Source organism: Orycteropus afer, unplaced genomic scaffold, assembly GCF_000298275.1.
Source record: "Orycteropus afer afer isolate SDZICR_OR568_19922 unplaced genomic scaffold, OryAfe1.0 scaffold00183, whole genome shotgun sequence".
Lineage (NCBI taxonomy): Eukaryota > Metazoa > Chordata > Mammalia > Tubulidentata > Orycteropodidae > Orycteropus > Orycteropus afer.
This window is the reverse complement of record NW_006921770.1, coordinates 1407016-1433527: the sequence shown is the minus strand read 5'-3', so window position 1 is coordinate 1433527 and position 26512 is coordinate 1407016. Positions and strand designations below refer to the sequence as shown.

At 39.7% G+C, this 26512-nt stretch overlaps 1 protein-coding gene across 1 annotated transcript in view; it reads left to right on the top strand.

Annotated features, from left to right (window-relative positions):
• The window catches only part of FYB2 (FYN binding protein 2), a 92773-nt gene that overhangs the window by 38919 nt on the left and 27342 nt on the right, over window positions 1–26512 (top strand). The window contains 8 exon segments of the mRNA XM_007947414.1: window positions 13–15; window positions 6065–6101; window positions 10450–10538; window positions 14348–14507; window positions 16205–16319; window positions 16413–16453; window positions 18669–18732; window positions 19849–19947. Coding sequence (XP_007945605.1) covers window positions 13–15; window positions 6065–6101; window positions 10450–10538; window positions 14348–14507; window positions 16205–16319; window positions 16413–16453; window positions 18669–18732; window positions 19849–19947 — 608 coding nt within the window.

The following is a 26512-nucleotide window of genomic DNA, read 5'->3' as shown; positions in this document are numbered from 1 at the left end:
TATCTACAGCAGCCAGTACCCACTCACCTTTAATACCTGTCTTTTTCTAGGAGAATAGTTCTTGGGCACTGAATTTGTATATCTTGTGCTTTCAAGAAAATGATCAGACCCTTAGATGTATATTTGTGGGCTTCTACTCCCTGCTGGGCACTGTGCTAGGTGCTACCTTGGAGGGAATGTAACAACTTGATGAAGGGCCTGAATCCCAGCTTTTCCACTTCTTGGCTGTGTGATCTTGAACTTCCATTTCTACATCTGTATAGTGGGGGTAATTTATGTACCCACATCTGGGGTTATGGTGAGAATGAAAATAATGTAAATGCAGACAATTCAGTAGGAAGTACCTGGAACAGAGCATTTTCCCTCTCTACGCCTCAGTTTCAAGTCCCTGAGTCATAGATGGTTGAAACACTCTGCTGCTGACAGAAAGGTTGGAAGTTTGAGTCCACCCAGAGGTGCTTCAGAAGAAAGGCCTGGAAATCTATTTCCAAAAAGTTAGCCTTTGAAAACCTGATGGAGCACAGTTCTACCCTGACACACATTGAGTCACCATGAGTCAGAATCAACTCAATGGCAACTGGTGGTAATGGAGATAATGGAGCCTCAGCTCCATTATCCTCTATAATGTGGAGGATTCTCCATGAGGGCAGGAACCATATGTTTCTGGTTACTGTGTTGGAAGTACTAGTTGCTCAATACATATGGAGTCCAATACTTATTTCACTGAATTGCTGAGAGAATGAAGTCAGACAGACTACGTAAGCACCTAGGACAGCACCTGGCACCTGCTAGGCACCTACCTAATGTTTTTCAACTAGGTCAGCTCAAGTGCTCAGGTTCTACTTCTTTTTCACTGGTTATATTTAGTCTAATTCCTTTATCTCTCTGCTTTGGTTTTGTTATGGTTACTTTTAAATATTATTCATTTGTGGATACACTTTATAACTAGACACTTTATTTCTACTAATAAGAGTTGTTGTTGCTGTTAGGTGCAGTTGAGTCATCTCTGACTCATAGCAATTATATGCACAGCAGAATGAAACACTGCCAGGCCCTGTGCCAGCTCCGCGATCTTCGCTATACCCAAGCCCATTTTTGCAGCCACTGTGTCAATCCACCTCGTTAAGGGCCTTCCCCTTTTTCATTGATCCTCCACTTTACCAAGAATGGTCCCTTCTTACAACATGACCAAACTAGATGAGATGAAGTCTGGCCATTCTAGTTTCCAAGGACCATTTCAGGACAGATTTGTTAGTTCTTTTAACAGTCCATGGTACTTTGCATTCTTTCTCAACACCACAGCTCAAAAACATCGACTCTTCTTTGGTCTTCCTTTTTCACTGTCCAGCTCTCACATGCATATGAGGCAATTGAAAATACCAAGGCTTGTGTCAGGCACACCTTAGTCTTCAAGGAGATATCTTAGCTCTTCAGCTCTTGAAAGAGGTCTTTTGCAGCAGATTTGCCCAGTGCTGTACATCATCTGATATCTTGGCTGCTGCTCCCATTGGTGTTGGTCGTAGAACTAAGTAATATAAAGTCTTTGACGACATCAATCTTTTCTCCATTTATCATGATGCTCTTTATTAGTCCAGTTGTGAGGATTTTTGTTTCCTTCGTATTGAGGTGTAATCCATACTGCAGACTGTAGTCTTCAATCTTCATCAGTAAGTGCTTCAAGTCATCCTCACTTTCAGTGAGCAAAGTTGTGCCGTCAACGTATCAGAGTAGAAACACTCTATTAAAATACTTCACTTACCTCACAACATTAGCAAATATTAAACTGTTTTGAGTGAGTGAACTCTCCAAATGACTGGATTTTACCCCATTCAAATAAGAAACATGAAAATATTATTAAGTTTTAAACCTTTTAAGCCTCAGGCATGTGTTATGTCCATCTTAGCATTTTTAGGTATGGTGAGTAGAATCTGACTTCATCTTTTCTTGATAGGTTGGTGTACTCTTGAATATACATCCTGAGAGGGGCATAGTTCATGCTTTTCTTACAGGATGCTGTTGGACCATTCATGAGTTAGTTGCCTTTACACCAAACCACCTCAGTTCCTATCTCTGTTTTCTGTAATTGTCTCCTATCTCCTCTCTGACGACGATCAAGTTTTGCTGTTATTGATACCCTTGTGTCTAGCAGTGAGTCTTTCATGCGGCCAAATCTGTACCAAGTCCTGTGTGCCAAAGAGCACTCAACATGGCAGCTACTCAGTCCTCACAATTACTGTATGAGCTGGTATCACCACTCCTATCTTACAGATGAGAACACTGAGACTCAAAGAAGTTAATAACCTGTAACTAAAACAGCAGAGATATAAAACAAGCTTCATCTGACTGACTTTTCTACCAGTGCTGCCTTCTAATTGGCTAGATTTATATGTAAAATAAAAATGAATAGGCCCTAAATAAAGACTTTCAGGGCTTCCCTCAAAGGGGAGTGTGTGAGTTAAAGGCATTTTAAATGCTTTGGTACTTTTTGTTTTCCCCAGGATCCTTGGCTGGATTCCAAACAGTCAATGGCCTCAAGCATGATTACTGGATAAATGAGGGGATATAATATGGTCATTGGGTCATAATTTATAATAGAGCCAAATCTAGATCACGTGAGAGCTGATACTTGATCAAAGGGTACGTGATAAGCAAGTAAGCGATAATTCTCAGCATTTGTGTTGCACACTTACCAAAAAAATAAAAACAACAACACTGCCGTCGAGTTGGATCTGACTAAAAGCGACCCCTCCTTGGGTTTCTGAGGCAGTATCATTATGGAAGTAGATTGCCCAATCTTCCTTCTGAGAAGTGGCTGGTGGGTTTGAACCGCCAGGCTTCTGGTTAACAGTCAAATGCCTTAGGCACCAATTTTGCCTGTGGAAACATTGTCCAAATACCACCAGTTATTTTACTCACTTATTCCATAAATGTGTTCATGGAAAGGCACACAGATAGCATTGTATTTTTCTAAGTCAAATCATATACTTCCTCTGACCCACACTGGCCCTTCAGAAAGGCTTGTTTTCTCTTCTTGTTGACCTTCAGCTCCACTGGCAAGAGTTCATAGAACTTTCTGCTGTCAGTGTCTGCCTTCAATCTGTGCTGAGGTCTCGTCCCCTTCATTTTTTGGCCTCGTCTCTAATGATCTCTAACCAAAGAGCAGAGGACTGATTTGGGTTGATTTATGAAAATGACCATTTTCCTCTTTCCTTTCAGCCTTGGAACAGTTTGCTCCATCAAGAACTCAGGTAAGTTTTATCTTCAAAATGAACATTCGTCCAACCAATGACCCTTGGATGGCTGAACTAGCTTACCAGCAACTATGTCTCTGGGGCCCAACCATGTCAGGTCTCCCCTGTGCCCTGTCAGGTGCCTGGGACAGGAAGGTGCTTAGCCTGAATTTTTCTCTTGCCTCTTGCCTCATGCTAGCCTACATTCCACTCATTTAGCAAACATTAAGTTTTCTCTCTTTTAAAAAACATTTTGTTGTGCTTTAGGTGAAAATTTATATAGCAAATTAGTTTCCCAATCAGTGTTCATATTCAAATTATTACGAAAACATTATTTACAATACCCACAATGTGTCAGCACTCTCTCCGTTTCCTCCCTGGTTTCCCCATTTCCATCCCTCTGGTTTCCCTGACCATTCCTTTGGTTTTTCGTCTTTGGTTTTCAGCAAATGTTTTTTGGTCTCATAGTGTTGATTGTTCTAAGGAGCACATTCTTCATGGGTGTAATGTTTGTTTTATAAACCTATCTATTACTTGGCTGGATGGTGGCCTCTGAAGTGTCTTCAGTTTCAAGTTAGAAGGTTGTCTAAGGGCAATAATCTCAAGGGCTCCTCTAGTCCCTTTCAGACCAGTAAGTCTGATCACAAACCCTCTCTGAGTACTTGATATGTGCCAACCATGGACCTGTGAATATAATGAAGAACTAGCTGCTGCCCTCAGGAGTCCTGAATTAGTGGAAGAACCACACAGCTCAATAGGCAAATAGCAACCACGTGAATCTCAAAGAACTTACAATTTCCAAAATGCACCATGCTGTTTCAAGTCTCTTTTTTCACTTGGTTCATTAATTTATACCTACTGGATATTCTGGCAAACTTCTACTGATCCTTCAAACATCTCTGTTCTAAGAAGCCTTACTTGACTACCGTCCTTCACAGACTGGTAATGGAGAAGCACCATTCTCTGTGGTACCACTGTAAGGTACACATGTGTTTGCATTAATGTTACTCCATGTAGTTTCATCCTCGCCCTCCCCACGACCCTTTTTCTGTGAGCTCTTGTGAGCAGGAGCTGTGTTTTATTGTTCTTGGTATTCCTGGTGCCTCTTGTACTTCCTGAGACCACAGTAGCGCCATGCCACACAGGAGTGCTCTTACCTGCCTTCAGGGTCTGCTTCTATCACTTCTCCACTGGAGTTACATTTATTGGATTGGAATAAACATAGTTAGTGAGCTCAGTGAAACAAGTATCCAGATTTCCTGGTTGAAGCAAAAACTCAAGTGCTGAATCATGATAAAAAATCTGCTTTAGCTGGTTGGGCTACCTTCTTTTCAAGTTTCTGCCTCTCTCTAAATTGCAGGAGATACCCACCTCATTACCCTTAGCATTTAGCACAGTGCTAGCTAGCTACATGGTAGGCACACATCCAATGATTAATCACTTAGTTCAATATTTAGTAAGCTTTTATTCTGCTCAGAAACTGCTAGATTCTGAAGGCACAAAAGTAGAATATGTTCCACATCCATGAAACAAGATAGGAGTGGAGACTGTGGTACCTAGGGTAGGGGTCACATGGAAGGAAAAACTATCAAGTAAATAGAAAATTACAACATAACACAATTACTGCTATGAAAATTGTGCAAGTGCAGAGATGGGGCACAAAAACCAGCCTTGTGGCTCCTGACATACTTCCTTGAAGGGGTGACAGCTGAACTTATTCATGAAAGACATGAGGAATTGGTCAGGGGAAGAATGGTGGAAAGTGTGGTCTGGGCACAAGGGAAAGTATGAGTGTGTCAAATAATGAAATATGTACAGGAACTTACAGACAGTGTGATATTGCTTGAGCTTATTTAATTCTCTCCCCCTGAATGGTCTGGAAAACCTCTCCTAACCCTTCAGTGGTGGGAGCAGCATGGAATGAAGCTGGGGAAGTGAGCAGAGCAAATCTCAGAGGGCACTGAGCTTCTTGATTAATCATTTAGACCAGGTTTGTCCAATAAGGAGCTCTGGTGGCAGGAGCTCTGGTGGCATAGTGCCTAAGGCATTTGACTACTAACCAGGAGACTGGTGGTTCAAACTCACCAGCCGCTCCTAGGAAGGAAGGTTGGGCAATCTACTTCTGTAGTGATACCACTTCAGAAACCCAAGGAGGGGTCACTATGAGTCAGATCCTACTCAATGGCAGTGAGTTTGGTTTTGGTTTTGGTGGCATAGTGCCTAAGGCATTTGACTGCTAACCAGAAGGTTGATGGTTCAAACCCACCAGCCACTCCATGGAAGGAAGACTGGGCAATCTACTTCTGTAAAGATTTATAACCTTGAAAACCCAAAAGGGGACAATATGAGTCAGAATCAACACAATGGCAGTGAGTTTGGGTTGGTTTTTTTTTTTCTTTTTTTTTGTCCAGTAGAGGAGCTCTGGTGGCATAGTGGTTAAAACATTCAGCTACTAACCAAAGTGCCAGCAGATTGAATCCATCAGCCACTACATAAAAGAAAGATAAGGCAGTCTGCTTCTGTAAGGATTTACAGACTCGGAAACCCGATGGGGCAGTTCTATTCTGTCCTATAGTTCTATTCTTTTGCTATGAGTCAGAATTGACTAGATGGGAGTGGGTTTGGTTTGGTTTGTCCAATAGAAATATAATACAAACCACATATGTAATTTTGGATTTTCTAGTAGTCATATCGAAAAAAGAAACAGGTAAAATTAATTTTAATAATTTATTTTAGTCAATATATTAAAAATATTATTTCAGTATGTAATCAACACAAAAATGATTAATGTTATTTTCCATTCTTTTTTCTATACTGTTGGTATTGTGCAAAAGAACAAAACACTGCCCAGTCCTGCACCATCCTCACAAAGTTGCTGTGTTTGAGCCCATTGTTGCAACCACTGTGTCAATACATCTTGTTGAGATTCTTCCTTTTTTTCACTCCCTACACTTTACCAAGCATAATGTCCTTCTGTTGGGTCTGGTCCCTCCTGATAACACGTCCAATGCATGTGAGGTGAAATCTCACCGTCCTCACTTCTAAGGAGTAATTTGGTCGTACTTCTTCCAAGACAGATTTGTTCAATCTTCTCACAGTCTATGGTATATTCAGCATTCTTTGTCAACACCATAATTCAAATGCATCAATTCTTCTTCAGCCTTCTTTATCCATTATCAGCTTTCACAGGCATATGAGGCAATTGAAAACACTGTGGCTTGGGTCAGGTGCACCTTAGTCCTCAAAGTGACATCTTTGCTTTTTAACACTTTAAAAAGAATTTTTTTAAACAAATTTGCCTAGTGCAATGTCATTTGATTTCTTGACTGCACTTCAATGGACATTGATTGTGGATCCAAGCAAAATGAAATCTTTAACAACTTCAGTCTTTTCTCCATTTATCAAGATGTTGTTTATTTATCCAGTTGTGAAGATATTTGTTTTTATTATGGTGAGGTGTAATCTTTACTGAAGGCTGTAGTCTGTGATCTTTATCAGTAAGTCCTTCCAGTCCTCTTTGCTATCAGCAAGCAAGGTTTTGTCATCTGCATATTGCAGGTTGTTAATGAGTCTGCCTCCAATCTTGATGTCATGTTCTTCATATTCTCCAGCTTCTCTGGTTATTTGCTCAGCATACAGATTGAATAATTATGGTGAAAGGGTAACCCTGCTGCACACCTTTCCTGATTTTAAACAGTGCAGTATCCCCTAGTCCTGTTCAAATGACTGCCTCTTTGTCTATCTGCAGATTCCACATGAGCACCAATAAGTATTGTGGAATTTCCATTCTTCACATTGTTATCTATTATGATCCACATAGCCAAATGCCTTTACATGGTCAATAAAACATAGGTAAATATCTTTCTAGTATTCTATGATTTCAGCCAAGATCCATCAGATATCAGCAATGATATCCCTCATTCAATGTCCTCTTCTGAATCTAGCTTAAATTTCTGGCAGTTCCCTGTTGATGTACTGCTGCAACTATTTTTAAATTATCTTCAGCAAAACTTGGATTGTGATATTGATGATATTGTTCAATAATTTCCACATTCTGTTGGATCACCTTTCTTTGGGATGGGCACAAATATGGGTCTTTTCCAGTAGGTAGCTGTCTTCCAGATCTCTTGGCATAGGTGAGTAAGTGCTTCCAGTGTTGCATTCACTTGTTAAAACATCTCAATTGGTATTCCTTCAATTCCTGGAGCTTTGTTTTTCACCAGTGCTTCCAGTGCAGTTTGGATTTCTTCCTTCAATACTATTGGTTTTTGATCAGATGGCTACCTCCTGAAATGGTTGAATATTGACCAATTCCTTTTGGTGCAGTGATTTTGTGTGTTCCTTCCATCTTCTTTTGGTGCTTCCTGTCATGCAATATTATGCCCATAAAATCCTTCATTATTACAACTCAAGCCTTAAATTTTCTCTTCAGTTCTTTCAACTTGAGAAATGCCAAGCATGTTCTTCTCTTTTGGTTTTCTAGCTGCGGGTGTTTGCACTATTCATTATAGTACTTCACTTTGTCTTCTTGAGCTGCCCTTCTGTTCAGCTGAAATCTTCTGTTCAGCTCTTGTACTTCATTGTTTCTTCCTGTTACTTTAGCTACTCTCTGCACAAGATCAAGTTTCAGAGTCTGTTCTGACATCCATTTTGGTCTTCTCTTTCTTTCCTATCTTTTTAATGATCTTTTGCTTTCTTTATGTATGATGTTCTTAATGTCACACTACAACTTGTCTGGTCGTCAGTCAATAGTGTTCAATGCATCAAATCTATTCTTAAGATGGTCTCTAAATTTCAGATAGGATATAAACAAGGTCATATTTGGCTCTCATAGACTTGTTTTAATTTTCATTAGCTTCAACTTGAACCTGCATGTGAGCAGTTGATGGTGTTTTCTAGTCGGTCACTGGCCTTTTCCTGACTGATGATATTGAGCTTCTCCATCATCTCTTTTGACAAATGTAGTCAATTGGATTCCTGTTTATTCTGTCTGGTGAGGTCCATGTTTATAGTCACCATTTCTGTTGTTCTAAAATATTTTTTCTATACTAACTCTCCAAAATTTAGATATATGTTGTACTTACAGGACCTCTTAATTTGGATCAGCCACATTTCAAGTGTTCAGTAGCCATACATGGCTAGTGGCCATTGTATTAACACAGATGTCAACTCTAATCTGTGGGTAAAAGGGAAATACAAATGAATTTTAAAGTAGAAACTATCTATCTCTTCCCCTGTGACATTCCTAGAAGTCACAGTATTAAATTGAATTTAAGAGTTATTTGGGTTAAAGTAACTGTGTAGAAGCTACTGGACAGAGATTGGGGAATAGGAATATGGATTACAAAAGAAACATACATCAACAAGGGAGGCAAATACCTAGCAGAAATAACAGCAATGTGCTGTGAGAACATAAGAGCTTTGTAATTCTGATCACTATGATTCAGGGAAGAAAAGGATATCAGTAATTACAAAAGGTCCATCATAATGCTATAAACACTACCGGATTTTCAGCTTTTTTATTGTTTCATGTTTATAACAACTATTCAGATTGTCATTGTGACCTTTTATTTATAGATGAGAGAATTTGATTTTAGGTAGATTTTTTTTTTATCTTTAGAAAGAAGTGGAGTAGAGATTAGAACCCAACAGTCACTTTATAGCCCCTGTTCACCACAGAAGAACTAGTATTTGACTTGGCCTTCATGGTGGACAAGAGTGCCCAGTAGTTGGATGAAATGCCTTAAAACTCTTTTCTGCTGCTTTCAGAATAGCACTCTCTCATGGTGCTTTCCCTCCTTCATGACCACCTCCTCTGGTTTTCTTTGAGGGACTTTCTTCTTCCTTATATATTATTGTTGTGGCAGAAGTGTTATATGGCTATATTGCCAGAAGCTAGAGTTCCCACATGGATGCTGATATTGCCCAGTGTCCTGTCCTTGGCTCTTCTTGTGTTTTCATTACACCCTCCTCTTTGACTCTCTTATGTAATCCCCCACTGCAGACACTGTGCTATAGCTACCACAGACTTACGCACCATTTTTGCTAGAAATACGCAGACTAATAAGATAGTTCAGCCTTGTTATAGATGAGAAAAAGTTGATGAGGCAAACAGGAGAAATTGGAGAAGATCCATGGAGAGATATAATAAAACGTAGACAAAGCGTTATGGGAACAGAGATGAAGGTATGACTAACTCTAGGAGAATCAGGGAAGGAGTCTCAGAAATAAGATGCTTTAGACAAACTGAGAAGGGTGCTGTGTCTGCAATAATTAATATAAGGTGTAAAGGACATGCCTGACCAAAAAAAAAAAAAACAAACAAACCTAGGAATGAACCACAAGGAAAAAAAAAAAAAAAAAAAAAAAGTGGCAAATGAAGAGAGAATTGCTCAAAATAGGATGGTATATTTGGGGAATTATGACAGTCTAGACAAGAGAATTCAATATTGAATACACCATGGACTGTCAAAAGAACAGACAAATCAGTCTTAGGAAGAATACAACCAGAATGTTCCTTAGAAGCAAGGATGGCAAGACCAGCTCTCTTAGGACATGTCATCAGGAAAGACCAATTGCTAATAAAGGACATCATGGTTAGTGAAGTGGAGGGTTGGCAAAGGTGAAGGAGGCCTTCAGTGAGTGGACTGATGGAGTGGCTGAAACCATGGATTCACGCATACCAACAATTGTGAAGATGGCACAGGACCAGGCAATGTTTCATTCTGTTATACATAAGGTTGCCATGAGTAGAGGCAACTCAAAGGCAACTAACATAACCATAGAGAAGAGCAAGAGTGGGAGGAAAGGGACTGAAGGAGGTAAGAATGGAAAGGAAGGTAGGACCCAGGTAATGATGGGACTTATACGCACTGCCGTCGAGTCGGATCTGACTCATAGCAACCCCTCCTTGGGTTTTCGAAGTGATATCACTACAGAAGTAGATTGCCCAACCTTCTATAGGAAATGGAGAGTATTAGACAATTTTAAGCAGAAATTGACATTCTGGCATTCATTGGAGCAGGCAGAAGCTCAGGGAAGCTACCCATATGGCTGGTCTGATTCTGGTCCCCTCATCTTAAAACAAATAGGGTTGATGTCTGCTAAATTCTTTTTTTTCCATTCATTTCATTTAGGACTGAGAGATGCACTATCATCTAAAATTCTAAGCTTCATTTATTCCCTGGTATCTCTTTACATTTCAGCTTTAAACATGAAGGTGAAGATAAAAAATTGAAGGAGAATGATCCATGTAAATTGGAACCTCAGAAAAAAGAAAAGAGCCCACATGTAAACCATCATTCCAAGGTATCTGTGTTCTTGAATTCCTGGGCAAAGAGTATAGTTCACACATGTAATTGTATCAGTTCTTAGGGGGACATTTAGAAGCCAAGACATTCAGATCTCCACAGAGGCAGTCAGAAGATATAACGGGTGTTGGGTATTTTATGAAGAAAATGAATATGGCAGTAACACAAAGTTTTTCACACACACACACACACACACAGAATTTAATATTAATAAAAGCCAGATTTTCCACTGATTAGCCTTGAGGTCTTAAAATCATGGCTAGGACTAGAGTGAGGTAAGCAAATTGCCCAGGGTACAAAATTTAAGGAGACCCTTACTCTCAGGTGCTAACCCTACTTGCACAATCCTGGAATGAGTGCCTCCTTAAATGCTGTGTCCTGGACCCTGCTTAGAAGAGTGACATAGTCTCTGACCTCAGTCATATCATCTGTAAAATGAGAATAAATAATCCCTATCCAATTGCTCTGGTAGTGTAGTGCCTAAGGCACTTGACACCTAGCCAGAAGGCTAGTGGTTCAATCCCACCAGCCATTCCTTGGAAGGAAGGTTGGGCAATCTACTTCTGTAGTGATACTGCCTCGGAAACCCAAGGAGGGGTCACTATGAGTCAGGTCCGACTTGATGGCAAATAACAACAACATCCAATTGCCAAGGATCCCTGGTGGCACAGTGGTTAAAAGTGCTTGGCTGCTAATTGAAAGTCAACAGAACTCACCAGCCATTCTATGGGAAAAGGATGAGGCAGGCAGTCTGCTTCCATACAGATTACAGCCTTGGAAACCCTATAGGACAGTTCTACTCTGTCCTGTAGGGTTGCTATGAGTCAGAATTGACTTGATGGCAATAGGTTTTCTTTTCTTTTCTTTTTTTTTTTTTTTTACCAAACTACCTTCCCACTGCCACTCTAATTCTGCCTTGCTTGTGGTGATAAAATGAATGATATGCATGAAAGTGCTTTGTAAGATATAAATGTCATAGAAATGAACTGTACTGCTATTGCTTTTGTTAATATTAAAGTCTGTGTGTCTGTGTGTGTTCATATCTAGTTGCATTATCCTCTTCAGAGTAGTTAGCCTGGTGGGAGGCTTAAAGAATACATATAGTACCTGTGCTACTACAAGTACTCAAAACATTCTTAGATACCTGTTTGAGATTTCCCTACATTATCATCTTTTAATACCAAATGATCCCAGTACTATCTGCAGAGCTAGCTCTGGTGGTGTAGTGCTTAAGGCATTTGACTGCTAACCAGAAGATTGGTGGTTCAAACCCACCAGCCACTCCTCCAAAGGAAGATTGGGCAATCTACTTCCATAGTAATACCACCTCAGAAACCCAAAGAGGGGTCACTATGAGTTGGATCCGACTCAGCAGCAGTGAGTTTGGTTTTTGGTTTATCTGCAGAGCTAGGGTGAATCCAATTGCATTGTTCTGTACTGGTGCTGTGGATTTGACTTGGTATATAGGTACAGAGACTAGGCTGGACCAGGTTGGGTTTTTATACAGAGTATCAAGATGCAGCATAATTCCAAGAATGGAGAAGTCATTAATCAAAAAAGACAGGAATGCGCAGCTACCATTACTTAATGTTTTGATCAAAGAGTCTACAAAGAATAATCTTGATCAAAAAGTGAGAAATTGCAGAACATAATTTCAAATCCTTATGGACTCCAAAGTTTTTGGAGCCATAGTGGCTGGATGAACCCCTAAAATAATCTTTAAACCTTAAACTAAATATAACTCCTGAAGTATGTTAATGAGAGAGCAACAACTTGGAAAAGGAGAGAGAGAATGATTGCACAATTCAAAGAATGTAATCAGTGTCACTCACTGAATTGTACATGTAGAAATTGTTGAATTGGTACATGTTCTGCTGTTTATCTTCTCAAAAATAACAACAAAGAAAGATCAGGGCCAGGGATGTAGCAAATCTAGGGGGCAGTGGCAAAGCCATAAATTGCTAATAGGCCAGAGATCAGTAAGGGTTGCTTGGGAGCATGGGAGCAAAGTAGGAGAGGAGAATACATAAGTGTACTGACCATGAAAAAGCAGAGGCAAGGATGTGTTCTTTTTCAGTGCTGACTGCATGGCACTAGCAAAATACAGAGCCAGGCTACCACCAAAGGGACACATTCCTATTGGTATGGGGTGAGTTAGAGTTTGGGAGGTGGTTAAGAGTTATTTGGAGTACGTTAGAGGAATGAGAAGATGGTCTAGCTGGTCATTGTTCTTTAGGGTCAAATATAAATTAGAAATCAGTAGATACATCATCCATTGTGATTCAACATTTCTAAGGATAGGCCAAAATGATTAAGTGCACTACTTGAGATCTATTGAAGAATGAGGGTCACTCTATTCGTGTAAAACATTCACTTTATTACTTTTGTACAATTTTCCCCATTTAAAAATTTCATTCCTTGCTATGTGCCTTAAAAGAATGCCCTTCCTCTTGTTCTCACAGTCTGCCTAGATCCCACCAAGAATTCAGTATAATCTACACTTCATATCTGTTAATTACTTTAGTTTTGTCCAGACACTTTCAAATATATTACCATAGTTAATTCTCATGTCCACTCTGATATAGTGGGAAGGGTAGTAAGCCACCACCACCACCTACCCCATTTTCTTTTTAAAATTACAAAACATTCAGATGGCTAGAAATGTTCTAATTTTTCTCTCTGCCTCCAGTGTCTCTTTTTGGTTAATCTATCTAGATCTTTCTGAAATACAAATCTGACCAAGTTTCTCCCCTCCCTGGCCCCATGATTCTGAGATGAAGGCCACAATCTTGCCTTTCCTTCAAGACCCTTCATAACTCAGCCCCACTCTCCCCTCTACTCAGCCTCATTTCCAGTCTTCCTCTGTTCCTTCCACTCTCCCTGTATGCTGTCCTGTGAGGACGTCAACACTTCTCCAAACACCTCCATGTCTTTGCTCATGAGGTTTGATCTGCAAACTATTCCTTTATCCCCTCTCTCAATCTCCTACTTATATTTGAAAATTAAATTTAATACAATGTGCTTCTTGAAGTCTTCTCCAGCCCTGTCTACTAGCCAACAGAACCAACCTCCCCTTCCTGTTTTCATCTCAGTCAGTAATCCTGCTATAAACAACACTCACTTATTATACTTATATACACTTAATTGTCTGCTTGCAGTTTCCCATGACAAGAGTGTAAGCCGCCATGTCCTTTGCAACTCTCCACCTCCAGAGCTCAGCATGTTGTCTCACCTTTAATAAGTGTTTGGCAAATGCTGGGGGGAGGGATATGGAAAAAAGCAAGGGACAGAATAGTTGAGGTTGGAAAGGTCAAAGAATAGGCAAAGGGAAGGAAAGGAGAAAGACCTTACAGCACCCAGTGGTGGTCAAGAGCCTAGAGCTCTGGGATCAAATCATGTCTCTGTAGATTATTAGCTGTGGGAACAGGACTGATTATTTAACCACCCTAAACCCTTTATCAGTTAGACTAATATTTTTCTCATGGGTAGATTAACTGAGACAGAATTTGTAAAGAGTTCTATAGTTGGTGCTCCAATATGTCCTGACTGCCTCCTGGGGGCCGGCCACTTTGCCAGGCACTCATTGGTCATTGAGAGGTGTACAAAACAGATGTGGTAACTGCTCTTGTGAAATGTGGAATCTAGTAGGACAAGACAGCATTAAGTAAATAATAAGCGATTGCTGTACATAAAGAATGAATGAATGAAGATCAGCACAAATAAGCCAAGAACTGAATGGACAAGTTAAAAAAAAAAAAAAATGGACAAGTTAGAGTTCTACAATAACCTCCCTTTTGATGTGTTTAGATGGATGCCTATGAAGCAAACCCTGGAAAACTCCAGATGACAGAAGTCCACAGAGGAAGGAGGAACAGGCTGGCCAAGAAGCAGGATTCTGTGATTAACGTCATCCAGACAGAGGCCTGCCCTGAGGATGTGAAACTGGCCAGGCACATCCAAGGTCACTGTAAGTTGCATTCTTTCCCTAGGGTTCTTCACCATTACCTAATTGTTTAAAAATATTTATTGAATATCATTATGTACTAAGATACCCTATTGAAATAGCTGTACAGTAATAAAAAGAGCACTAGCTTTAGAGGCAGAAAACCTGAGTTCAAATCCAGGCTCTAATATTTACTAGCTATGCAGGAAGTAACTTCAAATTCCTGCAGCTCAATTTCCCCATTTATAAAGGGAAATCATCGTATGGACCTCATAGGGATTTTCAGAGGATCAAAGCTGACAGTGTATCACATAACAGATACTCAGTAAATGTTCATTTCTTTTTATATCTACCAGCTCTTGCTGGCTTTTGTAGGCTCATGTAATTGACACACTGATGGTACAGTGTGTGTTATGAATTGAATGTGTCCCCCCAAAATATGTGTTATAAATCCTAATGTCTATATTTGTAGATGTCATCCCATTTAGAAATAGGAGTTTATTATGTTAATGAGGCCCTATTAGTATAGGATATGTCTTAAGCCAATCATCTTTGAGATGTAAGTCAAGCTGATTAGGCACAGAGAGGGAAGCACAGATGAGGGAAGGCCAGGCCACATGAAGATCACCAAGGGACTGAGGAACAGAACCTGGAAAGAGACAAGGACCTTCCCCCAGAGCCAACAAAGAGAAACCATTCTCCTAGAGTTGGCATCCTTAATTCAGATTTCTAGTTTCCTAAATTATGAGAAGAGCTCTGGTGGCACAGTGGGTAAGGTACTTGGCTACTAACCAGAAGGTCAGCAGTTCAAACCCACCAGCTACTTCATGGGAGGAAGATGAGGTAATCTACTTCTGCAAAGGTTTACAACCTTGGAAACCCTGTGGGGGCCACTACGAGTCAGAATCAACCCAATGACAATGGATTTAGTTTTAGTTTTAAACTATGAGAAAGTTTACTGGCACAGTGGTTAAAGTGCTTGGCTGCCAACTGAAAAGTTGGTGATTCGAATCCACCAGCTGCTCTGTGGGAGAAAGATGTGGTAGTCTACTTCAATAAAGATTTACAGCCTTGGAAACAATGGGACAGTTGTGCTCTGACCTACGAGTCGGAATTGACTCAAGGGCAGTGAGTTTGATTTTTTTTTCCTTTTTGGAAATTGAGCAAACGAATTTCTGATTCTTAAAGCCACCCACTTGTATTTCTGTTACAGCAGAAATAAGAAACCAAGCCAATATAGTATCATATGTCAACTTTAGTCAGGTTGCATTTTACTTTCATGTTAGTCAAGGCTCTTGATTGAAAATAATAGTGAACAAATCTTACTATGTTAAGAAAAAAAAAAAAAAAAAAAGGTGTAGATGGGTTCAGCTAGCAGAAAGTGAACTATGGCTGGATCCAGGGACATGAACAATAACCCAAGGACTCACTCTCACGTTTTCTCCTCCCGGCTGTGTCTGGCACACTGTAGCAGCCCTACAAAATGTTGTTGAGTGAAGAAATGAAAGAATTATAATCAGAATCTTCTGACTGAAACAGAGTGAAAGGTAAAAATGTTTAACATGTGTAAATATATCAAGAACTGATATCAAAGGAAAGAATCCACATTAATTTGCTTTTTTCTACCCATTCTTGCTTTCATTGCTAGTGATGTCTGTGAAAACATTTATGATAGCAGTTGGTGAGAAGTTCTTCAAGAAAATTCTCTGTTTTCCTTACAGGTGGATATGTGGAGGCCTTGGAGGTGACTAAAGAAACCCCTGATGAAGGGCCGTTTAAGCCAGGTTCCCCCGAAGAGGAGACATATGATGATGTTGAGTACCCCGAGAGAGAGAGGTAAGCACATCCCATCCCTTTGGCAAACTGACTGTGATGAGACTTTAAAGTACAGTACAACAGGTTGATGGTCTTTGTCTTTTCTCCCCACAGAACAAAATCTATCTCTTTGAACTCGTTTGCTTCAGATAGCGGTAAGTATAAAAGACCACCCTCCTTTCCAATTCCAGTAGGAATTGCTCAGTGCCTCTGACTGATTAGTGATAAACTTAATGGTGGGGGATGGTAAAATAAGAGAAGTAGTCCCTGGGGTGGGGCGGGGATGGGTTGATAATTAACACATCTGAAATCATGAGGGTGAAGATAATGGTAATGGGGTTCTTGTGGTAACAAAGTAACTTCACTATGAAATTGCTTTTTTCTTGATCTCTTCACAATGGACATCTCATTGGCATATGTTTGTTTAAAGTACTTTCATAGCTGCCCAGGGCTTTTAACAATGACCTTAATCTAGACTAGAAGCAGGAGTACACTACCCAATAAGGTAAGCATAGGCTGATGTGGTAAGAAATGTGTTCACCATGGATTAGTAAACTTGTGCTTACCTTGCTTACTATATACTCTGTCCCTTTCAAGGACTGTAAACTTGAACAAAAGGCTTTGATTCTATAGGAAGGTGCTGTGGGGTTGGGAAAGAGACAGATCCCAGCCATACCTAGAAACAGAATCTTTGATGTGCTGAAAATGTGAAAATTTTCACTAGACATTAGTAAGCATAAGTAAGTCTGTGCTGATTTGCTCATTACTGGTGTATCCAACACTGCCTAGAAGGTCATGAGTGGTCTGCCCCTACCTGCCTTATGGCTTCATCTCATAATATACTCAAACTTCCTCTTTTTCTAATTGCACCCACCTTTTAATTCCTTTGATTTGTAAGCTCCCCTTATAGGGTCTTTGGTATGATACTCCCTCTTCCTGGAATGCTCTACCCTTCCTCCATTCCCCTGTGCCTAAGTGACTCTAAATCTTTCTTCTAATCTCAGCTCAATCATTTCTCCAGGCAATATTCTCCTTAGTGTACAATCTCATAGTACTGTGGACTTCTTTTCATAGCACTTGTTGTACTTGTAATTTTTAAATTTACTTCCGTAGTTCTCCTAGATTATTACCTTCTTTATGCTAAACATTTTCCCCAGCACCTAGCGTAATGCCAAAAAACATATTGAAAAAACATTTGTTGAATGAATGAAAAAAGAGAAGAGGAGGGCTAGCCAAACGTTACTCTGGGTGTTTTTGTTCTACTTAGAATTCCAGCATTTTAGATGGAGAAGTAACTTTAGTGTCCTGTTTCTCTAATGCTGCTATAACAGAAATACCAAAAGTTGATGGCTTTAACAAATAGGAATTTATTCTCTTATAGTTTAGGAGGCTAGAAGTCCTGTTTGAGTGCTGGCTGTAGTGGCTGAATAAAGGCCCTGTGATCTTGGGCTACAGCTCTGACTCTGGCTCTAGGACAACTAGAGCTAGAAGCTTCTGACTCAGGCAGCTACTGGGTGCTGGGGCTGATGAACCCAAGGTTGTAAGGTGAAATGGCACAATCCCAAGGTCAGCAGGCAACATGGCAGGCCACTGCTTCAAGTGCAGGAAATGGAGAGGAAGACTCAGCCAAATGCAGGTTCCAAAATGTGCCAAAAAGCTCAACACCTTCCTCAAATCTTTCCCATACATACTGAAAGCAGGCAACTACTTAGCTGCTCAGAGCAGATTCCACTATGGCGTTTATTACACCACATTCAGTCTCCTCAAGGGGAATAACTGCATCCAGCTGCCAAATTACTCAAAGTCACAGCCCAGCCAAGTTGACACTCAGTACCTACTGCATTCAGAGATCATCAAACCCAGCACCCTCATTTTAAAAAGGAAACTGAGGCATAGAGAATATAGAGCCTTAGGCTCCCTGTGTATTAGAGGCAAGTTTTGAACCTGAAAATCCTGATAGTCCAGTATTCTTTCCATTAGACCCCACTGACAGAGTAGACTCAAAGAATATCTGTGTATATTAAGCTTATATGTTGTACCAAGCTAAAACTGTGCTATGAAGGGAGAGATTACTCAACATGTATCTGGCTTCCCATTGTTTCCCTAGCATTCCTCACAATGTCTGATGCCTAGAAGACTCATTACTATGTATTAAATATGGAAAGAAAGGAAGGAGGGAGGAAGGAATCTGTTGATAAACCAACTTCCTGTCTATAAAAACATGTGCTTATATTTCAATAAAAACTAGTTAATAAGTAATAAACAAAGGTCAAAATGACTAGCACCTGGGAGGTATCCAATAATATTTTTGTTAAATGTGAATCTAAACTATTGTCATATATAATGAGTGAATTTTTGTTTTTATTTCAGAAGAAAATAGTGAAGAAATATATGAAGATGTCTACAAAACAAAGAACAGTTACTCAAAGACAGAGTGAGTTGCTCTCTTTTTTTTGCCTTTATAGACTAATGATATTTCTTGTTAGTCTAAGAAAACCAGAGTTTAAGAAATGTCCTCCACCTTTCCTCCATCTTTTAAATAGGATTTGAATGGAGTGTGGTAATTCACTGTTGTATTATTATATTGTGATCAAAAGTATATTTGTCATTTTGTCCAACCATATGCAATAAATTTTCAATCTCATTGCTTTCTCTTTTGAGAACATTTCCATTACCCAGAGTAGAGGATGTTGATACTGCATTAGGAAACAAGAAAGGAGAAGTAAAATATAACAATAAAATCTGTTTCAGTTCCATAGGTGCTTCTCCAGGAACAAGTCAATGTTTATGACTTAACTGTGTGTTTGCAGGTTAATAAAGCTATCTCTGGCATTTGGACTTAATATCTAGTAATTCAGTGTTACTAAGAATAACATTTGCTCCAGTGGGCTTTATTCATCAAGTTTAGCTATTAAGGGCACATTATAGAGAGGTAAACAGCAATGGTCAAAATGAAAAGTTTGAACGTTCAGAGAAAAAGAGGGGAACCTAGCTGTGAGCTAGGTTGGCTCCTGGGTGGCTAGATGCTATGGATATATCACTCCATTCCAACCCCCCCACACACACACACACACACAAGCCCCAGATCATAGTTAGAAGAATTTTCAGTCATCAACTAGGCAATCAATGTACCACTATTGTTGTATTACCACTCAGCAAACAAAGTATCAGTGGCATGGATTTCAGGAGACAGAAATCCCTATAATGGATTTGTAGTACAGTTTGTAAACTATGCTGCCCTAAGTTATCATCTCTTCAAAACGGAAGACTTTGCTCCATAAGCTCTGCAAAACAAAGGCCATTTGTGGAAGATGAAAGTTTGTGTTGAAATGTAATTACTCCCTTCATAGCTATCTGTGTTTGCTACTTCATATCAGAGCCTAGACAAAGAAGAGAAGAACAGAAATTAATAAGGTATTTTCCAGCCCTTCCTTGAGTGGTTGTGGTTTTGGAAATGAGACTGAAGCCTCTAGTCATTTTAGTACAACAGCTTTTCATCTGTAGTACTCTCTCAAATGCCCTATTCTTTATGTTCTCTGTTTCCTCTTAGTTTAGATGGCAACAGAACACTTAAAAGATTCCGACAGTTCTTCAAAAAAGAAAAGGATAGATTTAAAACGAAGAAGGCCAAGTCTAAAGAAAGTGTAAGGTAAATGACAGTCTTTTTCTCTCTCTCTGTCCAGGAGAGGGTTAGCAGTACGAGCCTGGTAATTCCACAGCTGAACTTCTCCAAACTGCTCTCAGGAACCAAAAACCAGTTGCTGTTGGGTTGGTTCCACCTCACAATGACCCCATGTGCATCGGAGTAGAACTTCTGGAGGGTTTTCAGTGACTCGTTTATCAGAAGTAGTTGGACAGGCACCTCTGGGTGGACTTGAATATCCAACCTTTCAGTTAAAAGCCTAGCATATTGACTCTTTTTTCCATTCTCAGGGGATATGAGAAATTAAACCAAAGGCCTTGGTTGTCATCTGCCTCCTTCGTGCTGATTTTTGAGTATAGCACACCACAGATACTAATAAAAAAATGGCATGTCCCTTTTGAAAAGCTTGATGACTGTGGTTGTAAACGGGTATGCAACCAAATGCAACCACAGCCATGGAGTCAGACTTGACTCATAGAGATCCCTCCTTGGGTTTCTGAGGTGGTATCATTATGGAAGTAGATTACCTACCCAACTTTCCTTCTGAGGAGTGCCTGGTGAGTTTGAACCACCAGCCTTCTGGTTAGCAGTCAAATGCCTTAGGCACTATGCCACCAGAGCTCCTAAACAGGGGGTATAGGGAAAGTATTAATTAAGCAAATCTAGAAAGAACATTTTCCTCATCATCTTTAGCATATATTCCTGTGGATTGTAATCAAAGAATACATCTCTCCATTGTTATCACTAAGCATTATACTATTTTGGTAATTACATTCTTTTATGCTTTCTTAGCCCTACAAGCTCCAGTGTTTTCATTTGACTACCATCCATATTTTAATTTGCCTCTCTGAGAACAGCAATGTGTGGAGAGAGGAGATGAAATTTTCAGCTGACTGTTTCACATTTCTCAAAGTCTTAGACCTGGAAGGAACCTCCAAGGTCACATAGGCTAAGTGCTAGACTTTGGGGAGGTTATAAATCCACCAGCAGTGAAAAGAGATGGGAGGCCCGGATTCTAGAGTCCAGTGTCAGCTCTGCCATTTATTCAGTGTGCCAACAACCATGAGCAATTCACTTCCTTTTTGTACTCACAGGGCCCCCGTTTTCTCTTGTGTACAATAGAAGGGAGACTGGGTGATCTCTGGAGTACTTTTCTTTTTAATATATACAGACATAGACAGAGATCAGTATTTTATAAATCAGGAAATGGAGTACAGTAGATGGTAAAATTATCTGCCCGAGGTCATTCAATATAGATGTTATATTATCTTGAAGTTCTTTTCCATTAAAAAAGTTGAGAATTATGATTTTAAGTCCCAACTGCCTGTTGTATCTATCAAGAGATGCACTAGAACATAAGCTTTATCAATGGAGTCCTGACAATGGGAAGAAGAGGGAGTTTAGCTCTACAGGTCAGTGAGACCTAAACACAAAGACAGATTCGAGCCTTAGCAGGTCAGATGCTTTCTGACAGAGATTTTTGGAGATGATAAGCTACAGTCCCTTAAAATTTGATCCAGGTGAGAATACTCACTTTCTTAAAATGAAAATCTTGTTTCTTTTTACTTAATACAATATAGTAACACCTTCTAACTTTTAGAAAAAATATCACATTTCTTTCCATGGTAAAGGAGCTCTGGTAGCATAGTGCCTAAGGCATCTGACTGCTAACCAGAAGATTGGTGGTTCAAACCTACCAGCCATTCCTCAGAAGGAAGGTTGGGCAATCTACTTCTGTAGTGATACTGCCTCAGAAACCCAAGGATGGGTCGCTATGAGTCAGGTCTGACTCGATGACAGTGAGTTGTGGTTTTTGGGTTTTTCTCCTATTAAAATTACCTTACATATTACCAAAATCTATCTCTCTAGTTTATGTTTGAATTAACATGCAGATAGACCAAGATAAAACAAAGTTCTCTCTTTCTTTTCTTTTTGTCTTTTAAAGACCAACTACCTCTCTTGAATACCAACCTCAGTGTATTGCCTTATCTTTAGGAGATTGAAACTATGAAAATATGACATTTAAGAAGAGTAAGAGACTTCAGTCTTTTCTCTCTCTTTTTCTGTATCTCTTTCTCTCAATCTCTCTCTCTCTCTCTCACACACACACACTATTGACTATTTAGATAAAAACAAAAAAATAAAAACAATCAAGTGCACTGCCATCGAGCTGATTCCAATTCATAGCAACTCCCATTGGGTTTCCAAGGATGTAAATCTTTACAGAAGCAGATTGCCTCATCTTTCTTCCACAGAGCAGCTGGTGGGTTTGAACTCTAACCTTTTTGTTGGCAGCCAACTGCCTTAACTACTATATTACCAGAGTTTAAGGATTATAGGGATAGTCCTTAGTAAATGACATGAATTAGGCATTTAAAAAAAAAAGAAAAATTTGCCATTGAGTCAGTTCCAATTCCCGGCAACCGTGTGTTGCAGGGTGGAACTGTGCTCCATCAGATTTTCAAGGCAGCAAATCACCAGGTCTTTCTTTGGAGACACCTTTTGTGTGGGTTCAAACCACCAACCTTTCAGTTAGTAGTTGAGTGCTTAACCATTTGTGCCATACCATCAGTCTTCATTATGCAATGAGCTTTACACAGTAATTATATGTCAAACCCCTTCTCATTCCCTTGCTCTGGGTATACTGATATCCTTGCTCTCCTTCAAATAGACCAAGCACACTCTACCTGAGGGTCTCTGCATTTACTATTTCTTCTCCCAGGGAACACTCTTAGCCCAAATATCCATGTGGCTTACTATTTTCACATATCTGCTCAAAGTCATCTATAAGTGAAGCCTTCCCTGACAGAAGCCTTCTTCTGTAAAACGGCAAACCAACCCCCACATCAAGCCCTACCCTCCTTAGTCTGCTCAGTTTTTCTCATTTGTACTTATATATTTTTTATGACATACCATTAATTTCCATACATTTATGGTTTAGGACAAATACCAAATTTCTCTCCATTTTTCTGTCTCACTCCAATATAATATAACTCCATGTGGATAGTTATTTTGACTGTTATGTCTACTGCTGTCTCTCCAGTGTCTAGAACGCTACCTGGAAGGAAATACCATAATAGATATTTTGTGGCCTCAGCTGCTTAATTTAAAGAGGAGCTATCATCACCCTGACCCACATTAAAAATGGATTAAGAGTGGTGTTAAGAAAATCTTCCTAGGTCAAATGACCCTTGAGAAGAGATCCAAAGGATATCTGCTAAATAGGTGTTGAGGGCAGGGAGTGTATTAAGTATTTCACTTCCATTCTAGCTAATCCTCACACTAACCCAATAAGGTAAAAAGTGGTATCTCCATTTGTTGTTGTTGTTAGGTGCCGTTGAGTCATCTCTGACTCATAGTGACTTCATGTACAGCAGAACAAAACACTGCCCGGTCCTGTGCCAGCCCCATGATCCTTGCTATATCTGAGTCCATGGTTGCAGCCACTCTATCAATCCATCTTGCCGAGGACCTTCCTCTTTTTCGTTGTCCCTCCACTTTGCCAAGCATGATAACCTTCTCCAGGGAATGGTTCCTTCTGACAACATGACCAAAGTAGTTTGAGATGAAGTTTGGCCATTCTTGCTTCCAAGGAGCATTCCAGCTGCACTTATTCCAGGACAGATTTGTTAGTTCTTTTAGCAGTCCATGGTACTTTCAGCATTCTTCGCCAACACCACAACTCAAAAGCATTGACTCTTCTTTGGTCTTCCTTTTTCACTGTCCAGCTCTTACATGCATACGAGGTAATTGAAAATACCGTGGCTCGTGTCAAGTGCACCTTAGTCTTCAAGGAGACTTCTTTGCTCTTCAGCACTTGAAAGAGGTCTTTTGCAGCAGATTTGCCCAATGCTATACGACTCTGATATCTTGACTGCTGCTTCCATTGATGTTGATTGTAGAACCAAGTAATATGAAGTCTTTGGCAACTTCAATCTTTTCTCCATTTATCATGATGCTGCTTATTGATCCCATTGTGAAGATTTTTGTTTCCTTTATATTGAGGTGTAATCCATACTGCAGAATGTAGTCTCCAGTATTCATCACTAAGTGTTTCAAATCATCATCACTTTCAGTGAGCAAAGTTGTGTCATCTGCAGAATATTGGTTGTTAATGAGTCTTCCTCCAATCCTGATGCCACGTTCAAAGATTATTTGTTCAGCATACAGATTGAATAAAGATGGTGAAAGGATACAACCCTGATGCACTCCCTTCTTGATTTTAAGCCATGCAGTATCCCCTTGTTCTGTTTGAACAACAGCCTCCTGGTCTATGTACATGTCTTCATGAGCACAATTAAGTGTTCTGGAAATCCCATTCTTCTCAATGTTATCCATAATTTGTTATGATCCACACAATCAAATGCTTTTGCATAGTCAATAAAACACAAGTAAACATCTTTCGGGTATTCTTTGCTTTCAGCCAAGATTCATCTGACATCAGGATGATATCCCTTGTCCCATGTCCTCTTCTGAATCCAGCTTGCATTTATGGAAGTTCTCTGCCAATATACTGCTGTAATGATTTTTGAATTATCTTCAGTAAGATTTTACTTGTGTGTGATATTAATGATATTGTTCGATAATTTCCACATTCTGTAGGATCACCTTTCTTTGAAATGGGTACAAATATGGATCTTTTCCTGTCATTTGGCCACGTAGTTGTCCTCCAAATCTCCTGGCATAGCCAAGTGAGTGCTGCTAGTGTGGCATCTCAATGGGTATCCTATCAATTCCTGGAGCCTTGTTTTCACCACTTCCCTCAGTGTAGCTTCTACTTCTTCATTCAATACCATTGGCTCTTGATCATATGCCACCTCTTGAAATGGATGAACATCAACCAATTCTTTTTGGTATAGTGACTCTGTATATTCCTTCCACCTTATTTTGATGTTTCCTTCATTATTCAATATATTGCTCACAGAATCTTTCAGTATTGCAACTCAAGGCTTAAATTTCATCATCAGTTCTTCCAGCTTGAGAAGTGCCAAGTGTGTTCTTCCCTTTTGGCTTTCCAACTCCATGTCTTTGCACATCTCATTATAATAACTGACTTTGTCTTCTTGAGCTGCCCTTTGAAATCTTCTGTTTAGCTCTTTTATCTTCTCATTTCTTTCCTTTGCTTTAGCTACTCTCCATTCAAGGGTAAGTTTCAGAGTCTCTTCTGACATGCATTTTGGTCTCCTCTTCCTTTCCTATCTTTTTAATGACCTTTTGCTTTCTTCATGGATGATGTTCTTGATGTCATCCCACAATTCCTCTGGTTTTCAGACATTGGTGTTCAATGCATCAACTCTATTCTTTAAATGGTCTCTAAATTCAGGAGGGATATATTCAAGATCATATTTTGGCTCTCATGGACTTGTTTTAATCGTTGTCAACTTCAACTTGAACTTGCAAATGACCAACTGATGGTCTTTTCCACAATCAGCTCCTGCCCTTCTTTTGGCTGAAGATATTGAGCTTCTTCATCATCTGTTGCCACAGATATAGTCAGTCTGATTCCTGTGTATCTCATCTGGTGAAGTCCTTATGTATAGCTGCCATTTATGTTATTGAACAATGGTATTTGCAATGAATAAGTCATTGGTCTTGTAGAATTCTATCATGTAATCTCCAGAATAATTTCTATTTCCAATACCAAATTTTCCAACTATCAGTGATTCTTCTTTGTTTCCAGCTTTGCATTCCAGTCACTAGTGGTAATCAGCACATCTTGATTGCATGTTTGGTCAATTTCAGACTGCAGAAGTTGGTAAAAATCTTCAATTTCCTCATCTTCAGCTTTGGTGGTTGGTGTGTAAAATTGAATAATAGTAGTATTAACTGGCTTTCCTGTAGGAGTTGAATATTATTCTATCACTGACAGCATTGTACTTCAGGATAGATCTTGAAACACCCTTTGTGACAATGAATGATACACCATTCCTCTTCAATTTGTCATTTCTAGCATAGTAGATCATATGGTTATCTGATTCAAAATGGCCAAAACCAGTATACTTCAGCTCACTAATGCCTAGGATATTAATCTTTATGCATTCCATTTCATTTTTGACAACTTCCAACTTTCCTAGATTCATACTTTGCGCATTCTATGTTCTGATTATCAATAGATGTTTGCAGCTGTTTCTTCTCGTATCGAGTCATGCCACTTCAGCAAATGGAGGCCCCAAAAGCTCTCATTAAGGTAGGCTCTTCTCTGATGAGGCATGAGGCATCTCTTTCCCAGTCATATTTTGAGTGCTTTCCAACCTGTAGGGCTCATCTTCTGGCACTGTATTGGACAATGTTTCAGGGCTATTCATAAAATTTTCCAATAATATATCAGACAGTGTTTCACTACTGTTCATAGGTTTTCACTGGCCAATTCTTTGAAAAGTGGATGGTCTCTTCCTTTTCCCAGTCTCAGTCTGGAAGCTCCACTGAAACTGGTCCACTATGGGCATCCCTGCTGGCACAGCCTCACAACAACATGCAAGCCACGACAGTATGACAAACTGACAGACAAGTTCGTCTCCCTTAGCTGTTCCAACTGCTCCATTCACTTCCTGGGCTTCCCCCTACCTGTTCC